The sequence below is a fragment of the Bufo bufo genome, chromosome 8, assembly GCF_905171765.1.
Source record: "Bufo bufo chromosome 8, aBufBuf1.1, whole genome shotgun sequence".
Classification (NCBI taxonomy): Eukaryota; Metazoa; Chordata; class Amphibia; order Anura; family Bufonidae; genus Bufo; species Bufo bufo.
This window is the reverse complement of record NC_053396.1, coordinates 126209441-126231481: the sequence shown is the minus strand read 5'-3', so window position 1 is coordinate 126231481 and position 22041 is coordinate 126209441. Positions and strand designations below refer to the sequence as shown.

Genomic DNA, 22041 nt, shown 5'->3' with positions numbered 1-22041 from the left:
AATTCACTAACATTCATACCTGTTTCCACAAGGCCCCTTTCACACGGGCGAGTATTCTGCGCGGATGCGTGAGGTGAACGCATTGCACCCGCACTGAATACCGACCCATTCATTTCTATGGGGCTGTTCAGATGAGCGGTGATTTTCACGCATCACTTATGCGTTGCGTGAAAATCGCAGCATGCTCTATATTCTGCGTTTTTCACGCAAAGCAGGCCCCATAGAAGTGAATGGGGTTGCGTGAAAATCGCAAGCATCCGCAAGCAAGTGCGGATGCGGTGCGATTTTCACGCATGGTTGCTAGGAGACGATCGGGATGGAGACCCGATCATTATTATTTTTTTAGGAGACGATCGGGATGGAGACCCGATCATTATTATTTTCCCTTATAACATGGTGAGTGAATCACCATGGTAAAAGATCATGTGACGTACCATGGCAGTGCAGGGGCTATAGAAGTGCAGTTTTTTTTTATAAATGGCCTCCAATGAGTTTATTTAAAGTTATGTATTAATCTCTTCACAAGTGACAGGTAATATACCTGCATGGAACAAGACATTATCGGCAAGATATAGCATTGTCCCCTGGGTTCCTATGGTTCCCCAACAACAGCAACCATATGGAAATATATATTCTAAGCAGTTACTCATTGTTACTGTACATGTATTTGAGGTGGTGGTTATGGCTTTTGGTTATAGCGCTGTGAAATATAGCATTATTTCAGCATCATGCCAGCTAGCATCAATGCCGACATGATGCTGAAATAACGCTACACAATATATGCCTAGCAATATGAAATTAAAGCAAAGTCCAATTGACCAATGGAGTAATTGACTAAAACCTCATGCACATGACCGTAGGTCCACCGTGCCTATGTTGTGGTCACAGGCACAGTGGCCCCAAAGTCATGTGCATGAGGCCTAAGGAAGTGTGGGGTCCAGGTTAGCAATATCTTATCAATGTATTAGTAAGCAGCAACACTAATTTCAATAGTGAGGAATAAAATCCTTTCCCAGTTTTTTTATTTTTTATCCATGCACTGAACCTGGGTTATGCCTTAGGCCTCATGCACACGACTGTTGTTTGGGTCCGCATCCGAGCCGCCGTTTTGGCGGCTCGGATGCGGACCCATTCACTTCAATGGGGCCGCAAAAGATGCGGACAGCACTCCGTGTGCTGTCCGCATCCGTGGCTCGATTCCGCGGCCCCGCTAAAAAAATATAACATGTCCTATTCTTGTCCGTGCTTTGACCTCGACTCCAAAGTGGCAGTGGTTTTAGTGTAGACCACTTTACTGGACTAAAAGTCACTCCAGTGGAGGGAGGGGGGGATATTGTTTCAATGTATCGAAAATGTAAAAAGAACAATTTTGCAGCTCGGATGTGGACCCATTCACTTCAATGGGGCTGCAAAAAATACGGACAGCACTCTGTGTGCTGTCCGCATCTGTTGCTACATTCCATGGCGCGGAAAAAAAATAGAACATGTCCTATTCTTGTCCATTTTACGGACAATAATAGGCATTTTTATAATGGGTGGCCGGTTCTGTTCCGCAAATTGTGGAGCGCACATTGGCAGCATCCGTGCAACGCAAAACACAGAGCGGTCGTGTGCATAAGCACTAACTCATAGGCCCCTTTCACACAGGCGAGAATTCCACGTGAAAATCACCGCTCATGTGCACAGCCTTATTGGAGTGAATGGATCTGGATTCAGTGCGGGTGCAATGCGTTCACCTCACGCATTGCACCCGCACTGAATCCGGATCCATTCACTCCAATAGGGCTGTGCACATGAGCGGTGATTTTCACGCATCACTTGTGCGTTGCATGAAAATCGCAGCAAGCTCTATATTGTGCGTTTTTCACGCAACGCAGGCCCCATGGAAGTGAATGGGGCTGCATGAAAATCGCAAGCATCCGCAAGCAAGTGCGGATGCGGTGCGATTTTCACATATGGCTGCTAGGAGACGATCGGGATGGGGACCCGATCTTTATTATTTTCCCTTATAACATGGTTATAAGGGAAAATAATAGCATTCTTAATACAGAATGCTAAGTAAATTTGGGATGGAGGGGTTAAAAAATAAAAATAAATAATTTAACTCACCTCATCCACTTGTTCGTGCAGCCCGGCTTGTCTTCTTTCTTCTTCTTGGTGGACCTGGAAGGAAAAGGACCTTTGGTAAACTCACTGCGCTCATCACATGGTCCATCACCATGGTGATGGACCATGTGACGGACCATGTTATGAGCACAGTGACATCACCAAAGGTCCTTTTCCTCCCAGGTCCTCAAAGAAGAAAGAAGACAAGCCGGGCTGCGCGAACAATAGGATGAGGTGAGTTTAATTTTTATTTTTTAACCCCTCCATCCCTAATTTACTTAGCATTCTGTATTAAGAATGTTATTATTTTCCCTTATAACCATGTTATAAGGGAAAATAATAAAATCTACACAACACCTAACCCAAACCAGAACTTCTGTGAAGAAGTCCGGGTTCGGGTCTGGGTACCAAATATGCCGATTTTTCTCACGCGCATACAAAACGCATTAAAACGCTTTGCACTCGCGCTGAAAAAAATCACGCTTTTTCCCGCAACGCACCCGCATCTTGTCCAGCCCTCACACACGACGCCCGTGTGAAAGAGGCCATACACTTTCAATAGCTGTTGGCCAAATGATTGAGCTATCTCTTCTGACTCCATCCATACACATACTTGCTGGAGGCTTATGTCCCGGGAGAACAAAAGGATTAGGCAAATATATTCATTAGTGTGTCGGCCAAACCTGCTGCCCTTGGTCTCCTAATTCATATTACACTAGGTTAGTTCGTAGGTGAAAGATAGATGTCAATATTACTGCAGGATCAGACTACACAGTTTACTTGTAGTTTGTTACCATGTAAACATTTAGGTCTGCGTAAAAGCAATTAGCTTTACATGAAATAAAAAAAGTTTAAAAAACAAACAGGTGTACTACTATAGAAGAAGAAAACATAGTGAACAAGAAAAAAAAAAGAGCAAACGATGGTCTTAATAATCTGTTCCTAGTTGCGCATACCTTCTATTCATTATCTGTATAACATGAGTTTTGGACCTTGCTCATTTGGGTGTTTCTGTGCTAGGTGTGAACAGTCCCCAAGACTATCATTTGCTCTTTTCTTCTGCAATTTCTGAAGCCGTTGCTGGATTATATGAAGTGTGTCTAATACTCTGTTTCTAGCTGTGTAAACCTTCTATTCATTATAGTGAACAAGAAAAATGTACAAAATTTTCAACAGAAAATGAGTAGTATCGTGTTAGCTGTGGAATAAAAATAACAGTACCATACCTCCGGTATGTAAATCCAGTTGACAGGTGGTATTGCCTAAGCTGTTGCTTGCTGTGCAGTGGTAGTATCCATCTTCCAACTTACTCATATTTCCAATAGTAAGGACTCCATTCTGCTGTCCTGTAGAATATATGATTTAATAAATAAGAAAAAGGCTGTGATTTGTAATGATTTTTACACTCAATTCAAATGACCAAATGATGTAACAGAATTTGCACATTTCCTTAATAAACTGAACCATACTGAAATTGTTCGAGTATAAAAGCACATGTGCCTAAACAGGACAAAATCAAATGTAGATATACTGTAGAGTTGAATACTCCTGGGGCATATGCCAAATGCATCCATAAACTTCCATTGACCTGACAAAAGAGTGTCCTTTCTGTATCCGTTCAGGTAGAATTGTGCTGGTATAGCTAAATTGAACCCATACTTATTGCAGCCATTTCCATTGCCTTCCAACAGCTTTATTTTATTCACATACACATATAAGGGCTTGTTTTTTGTAGGACAAGTTGTGCTTTCTAATGGCATCATTTAATATCTCATGCAATGTAGTGAAAAACTGAAAAAAAAATCATAATGGGGTGAAATTAGAAAAAAAAAAACTCAATTTTTCCATTGTTTTCTGCGTTTTATGTTCATAGCATTTTTTTTATTTATTATTCTTTATTTAAGGAAAATAGAAAAAGCAAAAAAACTATCTCTAAGTCCCCATTAGGCCAATAAAGCCTGATATTCCGGAGAGCCCTGGAACACAAACCACGGGATCCAAGAGGTAATGAAGGCCTTGTAAGTGTTTCTCAAAAGAGCTGTCAGCTCCTCCATTCTCCGGATGTTTTCCACCTAGTGAACCGAAAGATCTACAGAAGGTGGAGAGGGGGACTTGCATCCGGCTGGAATGCAGGCCCGAGCAGCACTTACCAAATGTCGTAAGATTGACTTACTGAGAAGACGAGTAGGCAAATCTGAGAGGAATAGCAAAAAGAAACCAGGGGTATTTGGTATGGAAAATGGAAAAATTGAAGCAATGGTCCTGTGGACATCTCTGAAAAACAGTCTGAGCTTGCTACAATGCCAGAAGATATGAATCAGAGAGCCTTGTGCTGACTCACACCGCCAACACAAGGGGGAGGCTGAAGGGAACATTTTACGTAGACGAGTCGTACATAATACCATCTAGACAGTACTTTGTAACCTGCTTCCTGAAATTTGCTAGCCATCGAGGATTTGTGCATGAAACGGTATAGTCTTGGCCACTGGTCGGAGGGGATGTCCATTTCCAGATCAGAAGCCAATGGGTCAATGTAGGGAGGGTAGAAATCCGACTGCGGCGACACCAGAGCCCTATAGAATTCAGTCAGAGAATGCAGGTACCCGAGCAAATACACACTTTTTCAAAAGGAGTATGAGGTCTGTCAAATCCCAGGGCCGTGGGGATAGTGGAAAGGAAATAGGACAGCTGCCTAACTCTCCAAGGCCCCAATACACGTGGGTCAGAGAGATTCATTAATTCGGGATATGTAAACCATAGTCCTGATGTTCTAAAGTAAGGGGCTCAACACTTACTCCCTAGGCGCCAGGTGGTAAATGGGCCAGGAGAACAGCTAGCTGGGAAATCCAGGTGTCCTAGGACTGGGAACAGCGAGGATGGTGCTGGCGAGATCATAGCAGGGCTAGCATTGTTGTGAAATTGGAGTAAGGTAGGGCCTATGGTAGGGTGGGTAGAAAGTGTAATAGTGATCTGGAACATCGCCCACGGTAAAAGAGCAAGGGGGGACTGGGAACACAGATGTTCATTATTTAAAAGGAGCGTGACGGCAACAGTCCATGACCCGCCGGAGCATGGTGGCTGCACAGTATTTACGGAGATCCCCAGGCCCCTCCTTAGGGGTACGAAGCAAGAAACGAGCAAGCCTCTGTCTCTTACTTGCCAAGATAAACTTAAAAAGATCTCGGTGGGCAGTAGCAAAGAAACTTGGGGATAATTTCATGGGAAGGGTTTGAAAGAGGTACAGCAGACAAGGAAGAACATTCATCTTAAATATGGCACATTGGCCAAACCATGTGTATAGTCCCTTAGACCATCTATTGAGGTCCTCTCTAAAAGGGGAGCATAATTCCTGCTGTAAACCTCTTTCAGATCCCTTGGGATCCAGGTCCCAAGGTATTTGACAGTTCCCGCTGCCCATTTAAATGGAAGGGAGGTGGCTAGGGTGGATTCCAGTGAGCTTGCTAACGACAAATTTAAAGCCTCTGATTTTTGAAAATTGATTTTTAGATTGGCTAAAGTGTGGAATTTATTAAACTCTGTGATCCGGTTCGGGAGAGAGGTTAGGGGCTTAGTGATTGTAAACACCAGGTCATCGGCATATGCAGCAAACTTTCTGGGCACCTAAGGAGAGGCCTGCAATGTTAGAAGTTATCTGCACTGTACGGAGCAGGGGCTCTAAGATTAGGACAAAAATCAAGGGAGAGAGAGGACAACCCCGGCGGGTCCCATTTCGTGTGTCAAAAGCGGACAAGACACCATTAACCTTTGTCGAGGCTGTACGGGAGGTATAGAGGGATCGGATCCAAGCCATCATGGAGTCACCTATGCCCACATGCTTCAGGACTGCAAAGAGCCAAGGCCAACTTACTATGTCAAATGCCTTTTTGGCATCCGTGGACAAGAGACAAAAAGAGGAGCGCTGCAATTTAGCATGCTGGATCTGGTTCATCACTTCAATAGTATTAATCGCGAGCCTCTCTAGATGGGATGAAGCCCACTTCATCAGAATGGATAAGACCTGGCCGAAGAGGAACAAGTCGCGTAGCTAGAATTTTGGCGAACAACTTGAGGTCTACATTTAGCAGTGGTTTATAGCATTTATTGTGTGATGAAAATTACGTTTCCTTTCCTTCAAGATTACAGTGAAGCCAAAATTATCTAGTTTTTCATTGGTCTTAAAACTTTAATAATAAATGAATAAAAATAACTTGAAAAAAAAAAAGTTTTGTTTGCATCGCCATAACCAATAATTTTTTGGAGCTATGTAAAAAAAAATTTTTTTTTTCAAGGCTAATCTGTAGTTTTGAGGTATATATGATTTTTTGTCCATTTTTTCTGTTATGGCATTCACCATAATGGAAAGATAGATTTGTAATTTAATAGTTGTGGATGCAGTGATAAACAGGAAAAAAAAAAATTCTGTTTATTTTTTATTGTAAATTGAAGAAAATGGGAATTCACATTTTTAATTTTATATTCTAATAATTTTTTTTATATTTAAAAAATCTGGGGGTTTGAACATGCAACCTTTAGATTGCTTATACTATAGACTACAATGGCTAAGGCCTCTTTCACACGACCGTTTTATTTTTCCAGTTTATGGACCGTTTTTTTGCGTCCCGTATATGGACCGTATACAGAACCATTAATTTCAATGGTTCCAGAAAAAAAAACGAATGTACTCCGTATGCATTCCGTTTCCGTATTTCCGTTTTTCTGTTCCATAGAACATGTCCTATTATTGCCCGCAAATCACGTTCTGTGGCTCCATTCAAGTCAGTGGGTCAGCAAATGGGTCAGCAAAAAAAACGGAACACATACGGAAATGCATCCGTATGTCTTCCGTATCCGTTCCGTTTTTGCAGAACCATCTATTGAAAATGTTATGCCCAGCCCAATTTTTTCTATGTAATTACTGTATACTGTATATGCCAAACAGAAAAACAGAACGGAAACACAACGGAAACAAAAAACGGAACAACGGATCCGTGAAAAACGGACCGCAAAATACAGAAAAAGCCATACGGTTGTGTGAAAGAGGCCTAATGCTTGCAGTTTATGATAAAATCGCTGTGTTCCTGTGTTTATTAGGAAATTTAGGGGAATCTGTCACCACACACCACATAGTTGTGGTCTCCTTAGGGCTCATGCACACAAACATATTTTTTGTCTGTGTCCGTTACATTTTATTGTGGCCTGTATGTGCAACCATTCACTTCAATGGGGCTGCAAAAAAAACCTAAAATTACTCCATGTGCGTTCCGTGTCTGTATGTCCGCATGGCCATTCCACCAAAAAACTAAAAACATGTCCTAATATTGTCCACATTACAGACAAGGATAGGACTGTTCTATTATGGGTGGACCGATCCGTTCCACAAAATACGGAATAAACATAAATTGTGGACTGCAAAACACCAATGGTTGTGTGCATGAGCCCTTACTGAAATGTTTTTGTCCCCATGCAGATCAGCACCTCCATTTCAGAGAAATCATGCTTTTTACATATACAGCAGATGTTGGGAGGGGGTTAACCCAGATTGGCTACTTAATGTTGTAAGACCATTAAATGTAAACTTATTTTTGATCATGCTATATATACTGTGCAGTATAATTATATGTGTTGTTCAACAGGATGAACCTCTAAACCTCTAAAACTCTTTTCACCTTTAGGGCTCATGCTAATGAATGAATTTCATGCATTTTTTGCATGGTGTTGTTTTTTGTCACACAGCATTTTTGTGGCATTTTTTCCAGGTGTTTCTTTTTTTTCCCATAGACATGCCTATGGTAAAACACCTGAAGCCACACCACAGCCAGAGTATGAAACAGCAAAGCACCCAGACATGCTGCAATTTAAGAAGAAAAAAAAAAAATACTCCAAAGAGCAGAACAAGCTAGAAAAATATCATAAAAACTCAAAGTTTAGGTAATTTTACATGTTACTATTGCCCAACATGGAACATCTGGATACAGCATTTTTTAATGATAAAAAAATAATAATATGGAGTGTGATATCAACAGGGGCGGACCTATTCATTTCAATGGGGCTGCAAAAGATGGGGACAACACACCGCGTGCTGTCCGCATCCGTGGTTCCGTTCCACGGCTCTGCGGAAAAGATAGAACATGTCCTATTCTTGTCCGCAATCACGGACAAGAAAAGGCATTTTCTATTATGGTTGCAGTCATGTGCGATACCTGCCGCAAATTGCGGAACGCACACGGCCGGTATTCGTGTTTTGTGGATCCGCGAAGCACTATGGCCGTCTGAATGAGCCCTTACTGCCAATCACCACTCTGGACAATCTCTGCCTCAGACTTTCTACTGCCGTATAAATTTACTTACCCATATTAATTGGTTTCACAATTCCATTTGTCACTCTCTGCCAGATATAGTCTGGGCGAGGCATGCCCTGCTCAGAATAACATACCAGCTTTACAGAATGCCCCGTCACGATGTTGCCTTGAATACTGCAGTGTGGAGCTGATGGAGCCACTGTAAAATCAATTATAAGTACTTAAAAAACAGAAGGGTTTTCCTTTTCTTTTTAAAGTAGCCCTCTAATTAAAAAAAAATACAAGGGTTACTCAGTATATATATATTACCGTAAAAAATGTGCCTTCTTGCCCTCCCAATCTCACCTGATCAGCACAGCAGGTGTTCTATAAAGGGCCCCGCTCTCACTTTGAATTTGTGTCCCCACTGCAGCTTTGTCACTCTTTGTCACTTACTGCAGTATGTGACACGACGGCCACAGCAGGAGCAGAGTTTATGATAATTAAAATGGATGACTAATAAATACCCTGTACAATCAGCTGAATTTGGCCTTCACCGAGGGGATCTGGAAAGTTGGACACCTCACACCTGTAGACTCCAGTATCTTGCGGCTGCATGTTGGAAATGGTTATTGTAGCGTTCCCAGTGGTATTGGAAAATGTCACCCTGTTCTGAAACCTTCCCATTGAGTATGATTGCCCATTTTGGTAAGCATATACCTAGAAGGCAGAACATGCAAAATATACATTAGGAATGAAACTATTAAAGGTATAAAATTCACAAAGAAAATGCAGAAAAAGTAACTTCTCATCAGTCAGTCAGTGTACTTTCTACAAGAGGTTCTCCTTCTGAACGTACCATTACAAAGAGGATACATGTAATAAATGTGTCATTTCATTTGAGCCAAACCCATCTGTCAATTTAGAGACTTGAAAATGATAGCAGAATGGCTGGTCCAGGAGTTCAATCCATGGAGCCACCTGCTTTGTTTTTTTTTAAGCCTCCATTACCCACAAGGCAGTCCTGGTGGTATGGCGGATTGTGGGAGAGAGGGGCGGTACGTTCGGTGTCTGGTAGCTTTTCTGCCAAAAATCCAGATGGAGCACCCGCACACATACAATGGCAGCCATGATTGAGTTGGCTGAATGAAAAGTTACCTCACAATAGGTACAGCAGGGGAATGGACTGAATCAGCAGTGCACAGCCTGGAGGCAACATGTGGCCCCTGGTGCCATTCTGTGGGGCCCCTAGCTATCTGGTAACAGACAAGTCTATCTATTTCTAGCAGCTGCTCACATGTATTTTTCATGTATTCCTCCATTAGATGGGAGTAATGGAAATGTAACCAGATATTTACTGTATACATATTGGATATGCCATAAATATTTCAGTTGGTAATACCCCTTTAAGTTTAATTTTCGGCCCTCTGGATCAGTTCAGTCTAACAATGTGGCCCTCCACCAGAAATGGTTGTGTCCCTGGTCTATATATTATGCAGAGGGGCAGTTACAGGCAGTGATGGCCAGTTCACATTTTTCGCCCGCGAACACATGCGAGCTGACATCTTTTCTCACAAGTCCGGCGAGGCACAGGTAAGCCCTTACCTGTGCCTGTGCGCGAGCCGGTCTGAAATCAAATGGGAGCAGGCAGTTCCGAGAACAGCCGCCGGGGGCCTTCATCGGGCTGTTCTCGGAAACTGCCTGCTCCCGCTGACCGCATTTGTTTCCGACCGGCTCGCGGCACAGGCACAGGTAAGGGCTTACCTGTGCCTCGCTGGACTTGTGAGAAAAGATGGCAGCCCGCATGTGTTCGCGGGCGAACAATGCGAACTGGCCATCACTGGTCACAGGTACTCTGCACAGTGTCCCTGCAGTAATGATAATTTCCACTCTGCTCCCTCTTGTGCGGCTGATCAGCCACATTCTGCAACGTATCTGCCTGGTCTATGAGTGATACATTCATACATATCAGTCAGTATACGGGTGGGTTCACACAGAGTTTTTTGGAGGAGGTTTTAAAGGGGTTTTCCAACATTTTTATACTGATGACCTGTCCTCAGGATAGGTCATCAGTATCAGATCGGTGGGGGTCCAACACCGGGGACCCCCAACAATCAGCTCTGCCGATCAGCTCTTTGAGGAGACTGTGGTGCTCTGGTGACCATCACTGCCTCATTAGAGTTTACCAAGCACAGCGCCATACATTATATAGCAGTTGCGCTTGGCCCCATTCTCCTGAATTGGACTGAGCTGAGTCTGGGCCATGTGACTGATGAACGTGACGTCACTGTTGCACCGTGGCCTTCTCAAACAGTTCATCAGCAGGGAAGAATAGGTTATCAGTAAAAAAGAGTTGGAAAACCCCTTTAACCAATGAACTGTTTTGCCCGAGCTCAGCTTGGGCTGTGGGAAAAGTACTTAACTGTTCTGCCCGAGCTGGGCTCGGGCAGAACTGGAAGAGGAAGGGGCTGCTTAAGCTGCTGATATTTCCAGATTGGTAGCATGGGGCTGGTCTTGTTTGAAATCTGGCATTCCAGCCTTTCATACAAGCCCAAAATGACAGCTAAAGTCCAAGCAACAGAGGAGAAATCACTGTTAAAAATCGAGTCAGGAATAATTGTAGGTAAAACCTGCTTTTACTTTCACTTTCAGCTGCATTCACTGCATTCCGATTTCTAACAGTGATATCTTCTCATGTAGTGAAGATAATAATGGTATTGTTTGAAAGCTTGGAATGATAGCTTTCAAAAAATACAAAGCCCATATCTCTAGCTGCTAGCAAAACAGAGATATGAGCAGTTAAGGCAGCTGCTCCCCCCCCTGCGCTCTATACTAGACTTCTCTTAGGCCTCTTTCACACGGGCGTTGTGGGAAAATGTGCGGGTGCGTTGCGGGAACATGCGCGATTTTTCCGTGCGAGTGCAAAACATTGTAATGCGTTTTGCACTCGCATGAGAAAAATCGGCATGTTTGGTACCCAAACCTGAACTTCTTCACAGACGTTCGGGTTTGGGTTAGGTGCTGGGTAGATTGTATTATTTTCCCTTATAACATGGTTATAAGGGAAAATAATAGCATTCTGAATACAGAATGCATAGTACAATAGCGCTGGAGGGGTTAAAGAAAAATAATAATAATTTAACTCACCTTAATCCACTTGCTCGTGCAGTCCAGCTTCTCTTCTGTCTTCTTTTTTGCTGTGTGCAGGAAAAGGACCTGTGGTGACGTCACTCCCGGTCATCACATGTTCCATCACCATGGTAAAAGATCATGTGACGGACCATGTGATGACCGGAGTGACGTCACCATAGGTCCTTTTCCTGCACACAGCAAAAAAGAAGACAGAAGAAAAGCCAGGCTGCGCGAGCAAGTGGATTAAGGTGAGTTCAATTATTTTGTATTTTTTTTAACCCCTCCAGCCCTATTGTACTATGCATTCTGTATTCAGAATGCTATTATTTTCCCTTATAACCATGTTATAAGGGGAAATAATAATGATCGGGTCTCCATCCCGATCGTCTCCTAGCAACCGTGCATGAAAATCGCACCGCATCCGCACTTGCTTGCGGATGCTTGCGATTTTCACGCAACCCCATTCATTTCTATGGGGCCTGCGTTACGTGAAAAACGCACAAAGAGGAGCATGCTGCGATTTTCACGCAACGCACAAGTGATGCGTGAAAATCACCGCTCGTGTGCACAGCCCCATAGAAATGAATGGGTCAGGATTCAGAGCGGGTGCAATGCGTTCAACTCGCGCATCGCATCCGCGCGGAATACTCGCCCGTGTGAAAGGGGCCTTACTGTTTAGGTCTTGTCTGGTAGTATGTCCCAAAGCATAGTTCTGTAGATATAGTAATGGTGGGGGGTATTGAAGCTTGCGGGGCAAGCGCTTGTAAACTGTGCATGCCTGCACTGTGCAATGAGAACACCGCATGCACCATCTCACTGCTCAGAGAGAGAACATAACCCGCCATATGGAAGATCTGCTTAGCCTGCTAGCAACAGAATGTGAAACAATAGGATGGGGCATTTTTATGCATGGGCATGTGGGCTGATATGTTTTGATACATTCATTTTTGGTAATTGTGTTCTATTTGCAAACATTAATTAGCTGGTACAATGGGTCATGAATTTTATTGTAGGGAAAAATGAAAATCATACAGAACATCATACATGACTATATCTATCAAAGCTAGAACCAGCCCTGTACCTCACATGGATCCAGACATCTCCCCATTAATGTCTCCAATTGTTCTGCTAGATTTATTTCAAGCTGGCAGCTCAGGAGCGTGCCCTTTCTCAGAGGATGGATCCTGTCTGCTGCTGGCAGTTAAAGGATGGAACAGAGCATGTGCAGCCATCTCAGTGAGAGGGACAGAGTAATTGAGAAAAAGAGCAAACAGCAGGTGGCGATATACAGATAGATTTTATTGAATAACTATAATAAATTATTAATTATAAGCAAATACTAAAGTAATCAGATCCAGGTGCTGGTTTGAAAACTGTGGAATATTATTTGTGGGACAACCCCTTTAAGATACTTACACCTAGTGATTATTATTACAATTCTGAGCTTACCTGGTATCTCATGCTACACCTTCCCCGTGCATCTCTGCCATACGCCAGCTTTAGACACTGATTCACTGAACTGTTCTTCAAGCTGTAGCACGGGGAATGCTGTTGTGGGGCAGAAATGATCTAAGAACTTAACCAAGTCTGTCCATTTAATATAGATACCACAAGGGCAAGGGCAAACGTGAATGAAGGGTGCTGATATAGCAATGATCTCATTTTGGAAAAAAAATGTGCACAAAGGGCTTCAAATTTTCATGTATGGTTAGTAGAGCAGTAATGCAATTCTGTACCATTCATTTTTCCAGTGTTTGCATATGTCTTTGCGCATGGACAGGGTGCTGCTCCATTTAATAACAGTTTATAAGGCTGAAAAAGCCCTCTGTCCATCCAGTTCAGACTGTTATCCTGCAAGTTGGTCCAGGGGAAGGCAAAACCCTGGGAGGTAGATGGTAGTGTTTTTTTTGTTTTGTTTTTTCATGTCAGCCATTGTAGCGTGCAACTGCACTTTATTTCATATTGTTTGGAGGTGCTGGTCAAATTTTTTATTTTTTTGCATTGTACAAATGGGGAAGTGTCTGCCGCAGTTTAAAACGTGCACTCCTGCCCAAGGCTTTTTTTTTATTTATACTATAGCTGGATCATACACTGCCCTGAATTTTTTAGGCTTAGGTCCAGGAGAGGCCATTCTATAGCCTCTTTCACATGATGAACGATACGGATTGGCTCGGGATGTGTTCAGTGAAACGTACACCATTTTGCAAGCAAGTTCAGTCAGTTTTATGTGTGATTGCGTTCAGTTCATTTTTTTCCGTGCGGGTGCAATGCATTTTGATGCAATTTTCACGCGCATAAAAAATAACTGAAGGTTTACAAACATCTCCTAGCAACCATCAGTGAAAAACACATTGGGCCAGATTTATCATTAGCTCAGGTCAGAATAATGGAGTGAAAAAGTCCCCAAAAAAGTCCCAAACGCTAAAACTGCGCACAAATTTGCGACTTTTTTCTGCTCTGCACTATGCTCGCCAGTTTTCTGAAAGTGGGCGTGTTTTCTTATGTAAATGAATCTCTAGACAGATTTATTATTGGGACTATTTAAAAAGTCGCAAAAAAGTCGCAATTTCACTCCAGTGAGGACCATGCTTATCTTATGAGACTTTTTAATAGAACATGCGACTTTTTCATAAAAACTTGCGACTTTTTCGTAAAGATGTGCGACTTTTGTAAAGCTGCTTACTGACGGATAAACTGCTACCGTCAAACCACATTTATTACAGTCTTAAAGGGACGATCATAAATCTGACTTGGCTAAAACTGACTTTAGCCATATGTTAAAGTGGAGTGAGCTGTCAGAGTAATGATACATCTGGCCCAATGTGTTTTTTACTGAAGCCCCATTCACTTCTATGAGGCCAGGGCTGCGTGAAAAACGTAGAATATAGAACATGCTGCGATTCTCACGCAACGCAGAACTGATGCGTGAAAAAACCTCTCATGTACACAGACCCATTGAGATGAATGGGTCAGGATTCAGTGCGGGTGCAATGCGTTCACGTCACACATCGCACCCATGTGGAAAACTCGCTCGTGTGAAAGGGGCCTAATAGTGTTAGGGTGTGTTCACACGGCAAGATCCACAGCAGAAAAAACAGTAGCAGATTAGTAGCTGAAAACTGGTCATTTTTGGTGGCAGATTTCTAATTTGCTGTCTGTTGTAGAGGAGTTTTAGAAAAGGTTTTCTGCCTCCCCATTGACTTCTATGTAATCCACAATCAAATCTGTTTCCAAGAAGTGAACATGTCACTTCTCGTTTTTCAAATCAGCTACTGAAAAAACATCTACCATTTTATACCGTGTGCACAAGGTGGAGTTTTTAATATTAAAGTCAACAGAGTTGAGTTTTGAATGTGAATTCAGCAGCGGAAAACGCCTGTTTTTCACTGTTGAATCAGTGACAGATTTTGGCTGTGTTAACATACCCTTAAGGTTGCCTTCTGCAGAAGCCACCTAGTAGTTGGTAGCTGTGCCCCACACAATTTAAAAATAAAATGTGCACAAAGCGCTTTGAATCTTCATGTATAGTAAGTATAGCCGTAATACAATTTAGTATAATTTATGTTTCCAATGTTTCCATGTGTCTTTGTGCCCTGTACAGTATGCTGCTATAGTGTTTTCTTTTACATGTCAGCCATGGGTGCTGTTCTAATTTATTTTATTTGCAATTATCTATTTCCCTAATATATTGTTTAAGATGCTCCTAGTTGGAACTTAAATTCAGTAAGAAATAAGTAAATGGGAAAAAATTTGTAATTCTTGTATTTACATATTTTTCAGGATTGAAAGCGTACTGCACACCATAGCATCTGCTCAATCTAAAGATCTGTAAGTCTTATTGTACATAGCCAATTATTTTCTCCTTCTGGGAAGCCTGCTCAAGAAATGCGAATAAATCCCAAGTCTTGAAATATAACCTCCAGATTATATCTTGGAAAGTAGATTGCCTTATTGTGTTGATACTAATAATGGCTCCTGCACACGACCGCAATGTACGGGCACCGACCGTGGGGCAGCCGCATGTGGATCACGGACCCATTCCCTTGAATCCGCATCAGACGGGCCGCACCGCTAAAAAGTAGTGCATGCACTACTTTTTTTCTGTGCAGAGGCACGGCCAGAAACGCCATGGAAGCACTCCGTAGTGCTTCGGTGGGGTTCCGATCCGTGCTTCCACACCACATCTCCGGGTTTGCGGACCCATTCAAGTGAATGGGTCCGCATCCATGATGCGGGGTGCACACGGCCAGTGCCGCAATACGGGTGCAGGAGGCCTAAGTCAATATGGAATATGAAACAAAGGGAAATCAAACAGAAAATAAGGTCCAAAGTCCTAAGAACTGAACCCTGCCCGATAATAATTAGCCACCAGATATAGAGAAAGTAATGTACCAGCGCTCCAACATTCACTTTAAAATAGACTTTTCAGTATAATGAGACCCGGTTGGCACTTATACTGCATCAATCTATTTTGTAAGGGGAAAAAAAAAGAATAAAAAACTATATTCTATTGGGTATACATTTATACTGTTTTACATGACAAAACGGCAGCATTAAAGAGAAGCTGTCACAGTAGTAAACTTTGTTTAATATTGAAGTATTCTTGATTGAGATCTTGGAGCTCCTGCTGTCATTGTGCATAATTACTGGGACCCTGAAATTTGGAGCCCTGATCCTTTACCATTACTGCACAATTACATCGAAATAAATTATCCACATGTGACGTGTCAGTCAATTAAAGGGGTTTTCCCATCTCAGACAATGGGGGAATATCGCTAGGATATGCCCCCATTGTCTCATTGGTGCAGGTCCCACCCCTGGGACCCGCACCTACATGGAGAACAGAACCCTGAAAGTGGGGCCGCCGAAAATCCTAGAGATCAAAAACGTCTAGACTCCAGTCATAGTGTATGTGCATACGGCCAGGGATTTGTAGTTTGTCATGCCGTGGACAGCCGCCATGCCTTAAACACAGTTTCCCTTTGGAAATGCGTTTGGGAATGAATGCAGGTCTGTATAATTTAGGCTGTGTGAACACATATTTAAAGGTATATCTGTAAAGAATAAATCAAGGCAACTGGACGTACTGTAGATTTCTTGAAAACGTTTCACTCGTTCTTCCAACGAGCTTTCTCAATTCTGAGTGACTGTACAAGAATTATCTGGGAATAAATATGTAACTGAATCAACATCTGGTAATTATACCCAGCATGGGGTCAGAGGTCATTATACCCAGCATGGGGTCAAAGGTGTTGATCCCATTATCCTAATTGGAGTCAGTAGGTGATAATGACCTCCCAGAAAAAGGTGTTAGACATCTATTGTCTGCCACATACAATGCTGTCTTGACACCTTTTTCTGAGAGGTCATTATCACCTACTGACTCCAATTAGGATAATGGAATCAACACATTTGACCCCATGCTGGGTATAATGACCTCTCTGACCCCATGCTGGGTATAATTACCAGATGTTGATTCAGTTACATATTTATTCCCAGAGAATTCTTGTACAGTCACTCAGAATTGAGAAAGCTCGTTGGAAGAACGAGTGAAACGTTTTCAAGAAATCTACAGTAAGTCCAGTTGCCTTGATTTATTCTTTACAGATATACCATGACCTGGATAAATGAGAACCTTCACAGACACATATTTAAAGGGGTTGCCTACTAAGGATAGGCCATCAATATCTGAGTAGCTTCAGTGTAAGGACTACACAGCTCTCTCTGTTGTTCAGTGAATGGAGCTTGTAACTGCAGCACTACTCCCTTTTATTTCAATGGGAGCAGCGCTGCAGTAATCATCTCCACTGCATAATGAACAGAGATACGTAGTTGCAGTGCTGACTTAGGGCTCATGCACATGACCATTGCCTGTTTTGCGGCCCGCAAATTGTGGATCCCCAAAAAAAACAGATACTGTGTGCATTCTGCATTTTGATGAGCCCTGTGATTGAAGGGGCGAAATGCATTAGACAGGGTCATCATGAAATATAATTATCTGAAAAATATGGGAAGCACCATAGGTGGCTCCTGAAGAAGTATCTGGTTCTAATGAGTTAATAAGATAACTGTGGCGGATGCTACATTCATGGTGGTTAAACATTTGATTTATGTTTATTTTTGGTGTTTATAGTAGCCTCTCAGCCCATGTATAGGCACTCTATCCCCTTATCAAGGCCACCCTAGGGGTATATAGGAGGTTCTTGATTCGGGATCACCCCTTTTTATAGGCAGGGCTTTGTGAATAGGGTGAGACTCAGGGACAGAGTCCCAGTTAGTAATCTGTCTACACCTATCCAAATATAATTTGTGTGAGACTTTGAGACCGAGTCCCAATAAGCAATCAGTCCATACCTATGAGAATATCATTCTTTAATATTTTTTAAAATTTTGGGTTATTTTCTTTTTTCTATATTTTCTACATTTTAAGGTTGTTTTAATTTTAATATGATTAGAATAAAGGCTATGTTTTAAAGGTGGTAATCTGTGAATACTTTGCTTAATACACTGTACGAGATCCTGAGGCCCACAACAATGGGCCTCAGGATCTCATCACGGTATCTCTGTGCATTCAAAATGCCATCAATAAAATGCACCTGTGTTCGTTGTCCTAACTAGCACCTTGATATGCCACACCTGTGAGGTGGGATGGATTATCTCGGCAAAGGAGAATTGCTCACTAACACAGATTTAGACAGATTTGTGAACAATATTTGAGAGTAATGAGTCTTTTGTGTAGGTAGAAAATGTTTCAGATCTTTGAGTTCAGCTTATGCAAAATGAGAGCAAAACCGAAAGTGTCGCGTTTATATTTTTGTTCAGTGTATATACCACTGTTGTGGATTATACCTTCTGGTGGGTTATTATCTTAGCTGTGAAAACACCATAATAGAACAGTCATATCCTTGCCCGTAATGCGGACAAGAATAGGACATGTTATATATTTTTTCTGGTGCCACGGAACGGACATACGGATGCAGGTGCTGTCTGTATTTTGTTGGCCCCATTGATGTGAATGGGTCCGCATCTGACCCCTAAAAATTGCGGAATGGATGCCGGGCAAAAATACGCTTGTGTGCATGAGCCCTTACGGTGCTGAAGCTACTCGGAAACAGCTGATTGGCAGGAGTGCAGGGTATCGGACCACCACCCATCAGATACCGATCAATAGTAAAAGAGTGGACAACCTCTTTTGCCTGGATCCAAATCAAAATGTGTCTTGAATTCACAGCAGAATCCATATGTGTTAGGCCTCTTTCACACGACCGTATGGCTTTTTCAGTGATTTGCAGTCTGTTTTTCACGGATCCGTTGTTCTGTTTTTTTGTTTCCGTTGTGTTTCCGTTTCTGTTCCGTTTTTTCCATTCTGTTTTTCCGTATGCCATGTACAGTATACAGTAATTACATAGAAAAAATTGGGCTGGGCATAAAATTATTCAATAGATGGTTCCGCAAAAACGGAACGGATACGGAAGACATACGGATGCATTTCCGTATATGTTTCATTTTTTTTTGCGGACCCATTGACTTGAATGGAGCCACGGAATGTGATTTGCGGGCAATAATAGGACATGTTCTATCTTTCAACGGAACGGAAAAACGGAAATACGGAAATGGAATGCATCCGGAGTACATTCCCGTTTTTTTTGCGGAACCATTGAAAGGTTGAAAATTGAAAATTAATGGCTACGTATACGAACCGTATACACAACACAAAAAACGGCACGTAAACGGGGAAAAAAACGGTCGTGTGAAACAGGCCTTACTTGTAGAGTTTGCTGTGTTTTTCCTGCAGAATTTACTCTATGTTTGGCAAAAGGTGAAATTCATGGTGAAAATCTGCAGCATAACTTTATATGCTATGGATGTAAGATCTGCACAACAGGTCAATTTACAATGCAGATTTTTTTTGCAGTGTGTGGATGAGATTTCTTAAAATCTCATCTATTTTTCTGCTACTGTAAAATGCTGCTCTTTTTCCACACTCAAATGTGCAGCAGCAAATCCGCAGCATTTCAGTCCCGTGTGAACGTACCCTAAAGGTGCTTCATGAGGTTGGAAAATATAGCTGCTCTTTTCTAGAAACACCACCACTCTTACCCACGCAGCTCTGTTCAAGCGCCTCGTGCTGAGCTGTAATAACAGACATGTCCCATGGACGGGGTGTCAGCCACATTTTTCTTAGCTGGTACAACCTCTTCATTTTATGTGGAGCGAGAGCTCCTGTATCACAGTGAGGAATTTTTCCTTAAAATAAGTTCTACCATGTGACAGACCCTCTTTATTCTAGATAACTCCACATGCAATCATAAATAATAGAAATGTTAATAATAATGAAGTTATGATAAATCCCGCCACATTCTGAAGCAGTAACTGCCTGGCTCCTGCTCCCAGAGACCGCATTTCATTTCAGACCGGCTCGCGCACAGGCACAGGTAACGACTTACCTGTGCCTCGCCGGACTTGTCAGTTAAGATGGCAGATAGCATGTGTTCGCTGGCGAACACTGCGAACTGGCCATCTCTAGTGATGACGTTTCGTTTGGCACCAGCAGGCAGCCCACAATGGGTGTAAGCAGGTGCAGCTCGTCCTCAGCGGACTGAGAGCAGGCGACTGCAAGGAAAGGAGCCCAACGTGTAATAAACAGGCTGCCACATTTACCATTAGGGATGTGTTTGATGTGCTTGTGTTTTCAAGTTCGGCGTACAACGTTCGGGTTCGGGTTATCTAAGAATTCCGTTATGGATTCCGCTACCACGGACCATAACTTATGGTCCGTGGTAGCGGAATCCACAACGGAATTCTTAGATAACCCGAACCTTGTACACCGAACTTGCAAATAGAAGTTTGATCAACACTAATTACCATAGACAGTACTGTAGTAGTGGCTGTGCTGTGTATCATATTATGATATCATAATGATGCATGTAGTGATGACTATAGCCCTGCTACATCTGCTTCATATACGTGTGAGATTGTGAAACAGCTATTTCTGCATAATGTCTGTACTTAAACTGTCATTTGGCATTCCGGGCACTAGAGGCCACTGTTTTGCAGCTACAGCCAGCACACTCTGAGATTTGAATATGCAAAACAGATGATGATTCATGCTGCTGCCTGTGAGTGAACCAGGAAGTGTGTTGATCTAGCATGGTGGAAGGATTGTGCTTTGAGGGACTGAATCCGATTCCATCCTGGTTTTTAGATGTCCGGCAAGTAATGGACACTCAGAAGGAGGAGAGTAGCTGTAATATCCTTTCTGTATCCAGCTCTTTGGTAATGCTTAAGTAAGTTTTCTGTTTCTTGCATATTAAGCTGGTGTCAGTATCGCTTTCCTTGTCTGTGACTTCGCTGTATTCTGGGGAGCCCACCCCGGTACACGGCTTACATACGCACACCTTTGATGGACATTCTATTAGAGGGGTTGTCCGAATGTTTAATACAGATGACCTATCCTCAGGATAGGTGGTCAATATGTCATTGGTAGGGGGTCTGGCTCCTGGCACACCTGCTGATCCACTGTCTGAAGAGGCTGCGGTCCTCTGATGAGCGCTGCGATCTCCCTGCAGCTTATCCAGCACATGAGGATAGGTCACCATTCATCAGAATTACAGCTCATGCACACGACAATATGTATTTTGTGGTCCGCAAAAAACGGATCCGCAAAAAATACGGATGACGTCCGTGTGCATTCCATATTTTGCAGAACGGAACAGCTGAGCCCTAATAGAACAGTCCTATTCTTGTCCGTAATACGGACAATAATAGGACATGTTCTATTTTTTTGCGGAATGGAAATACAGACACACGGAAACGGAATGCACACGGAATAACTTTTTTTTGAGGACCCCTTGAAATGAATGGTTCCACATACGGTCCGCAAAAAAAAAGAATGGAACGGACACAGAAAGAAAATACGTTTGTGTGCATGAGCCCTTAACCCCTTAAGGACACAGGGCGTACTTGTACGTCCTGTGTAGTTCCCATCACCGCCGTGCAGTGTGGCAGTGCGGGCGGGAGGGCTGCGATCATCACGGCGGTGCTGGGGGGGCGGGCAGGCATGTGATCATTCGTCCGCCCCCTCTCTCAGGATGGCCGAGAGGTTTGCAGAGTGTCAGCACATTGCTGACACTCTGCTTGAAACGCCTGACATCTGTGCTGGCAGCGAGTCATGGTTACCATGGCAACTGGATGCCTTCACAGGCGTCCGGCTGTCCATGGTGCTGATCAGAGGCGGTCCATGGTGCTGATCAGACTTCTGCTAAAGGCAGAAGTCTAATCAGACTTTGTAAAGTGAAAATACAGTACAGTACACTACATAGTGTACTGTACTGTATTATACAGACATCAGACCCACTGGATCTTCAAGAACCAAGTGGGTCTGGGTAAAAAAAAAGTGAAGAAAAAAGTAAAAATAAAAAAACACATTTATCACTGATTAAAAATGAGAAAAATAAAATTCCCTACACATGTTTGATATCACCGCGTCCATAACGACCTGATCTAAAAAATGATCATGTTCCTT

General features: G+C 42.7%; 1 protein-coding gene across 2 annotated transcripts in view; it reads right to left on the bottom strand.

Annotated features, from left to right (window-relative positions):
- Positions 1-22041, bottom strand: part of VSIG1 (V-set and immunoglobulin domain containing 1) — a 46220-nt gene that overhangs the window by 7303 nt on the left and 16876 nt on the right. The window contains exons 3-6 of one of the 2 annotated variants that reach the window (XM_040405073.1): positions 12966-13064; positions 8912-9104; positions 8455-8604; positions 3333-3452 (exon numbers count right to left, since the gene is read on the bottom strand). In XM_040405073.1, the coding sequence (XP_040261007.1) occupies positions 3333-3452; positions 8455-8604; positions 8912-9104; positions 12966-13064 (562 nt within the window). The remainder of the gene's footprint in view (positions 1-3332; positions 3453-8454; positions 8605-8911; positions 9105-12965; positions 13065-22041) is intronic. The other variant, XM_040405072.1, reaches the window with a different exon arrangement.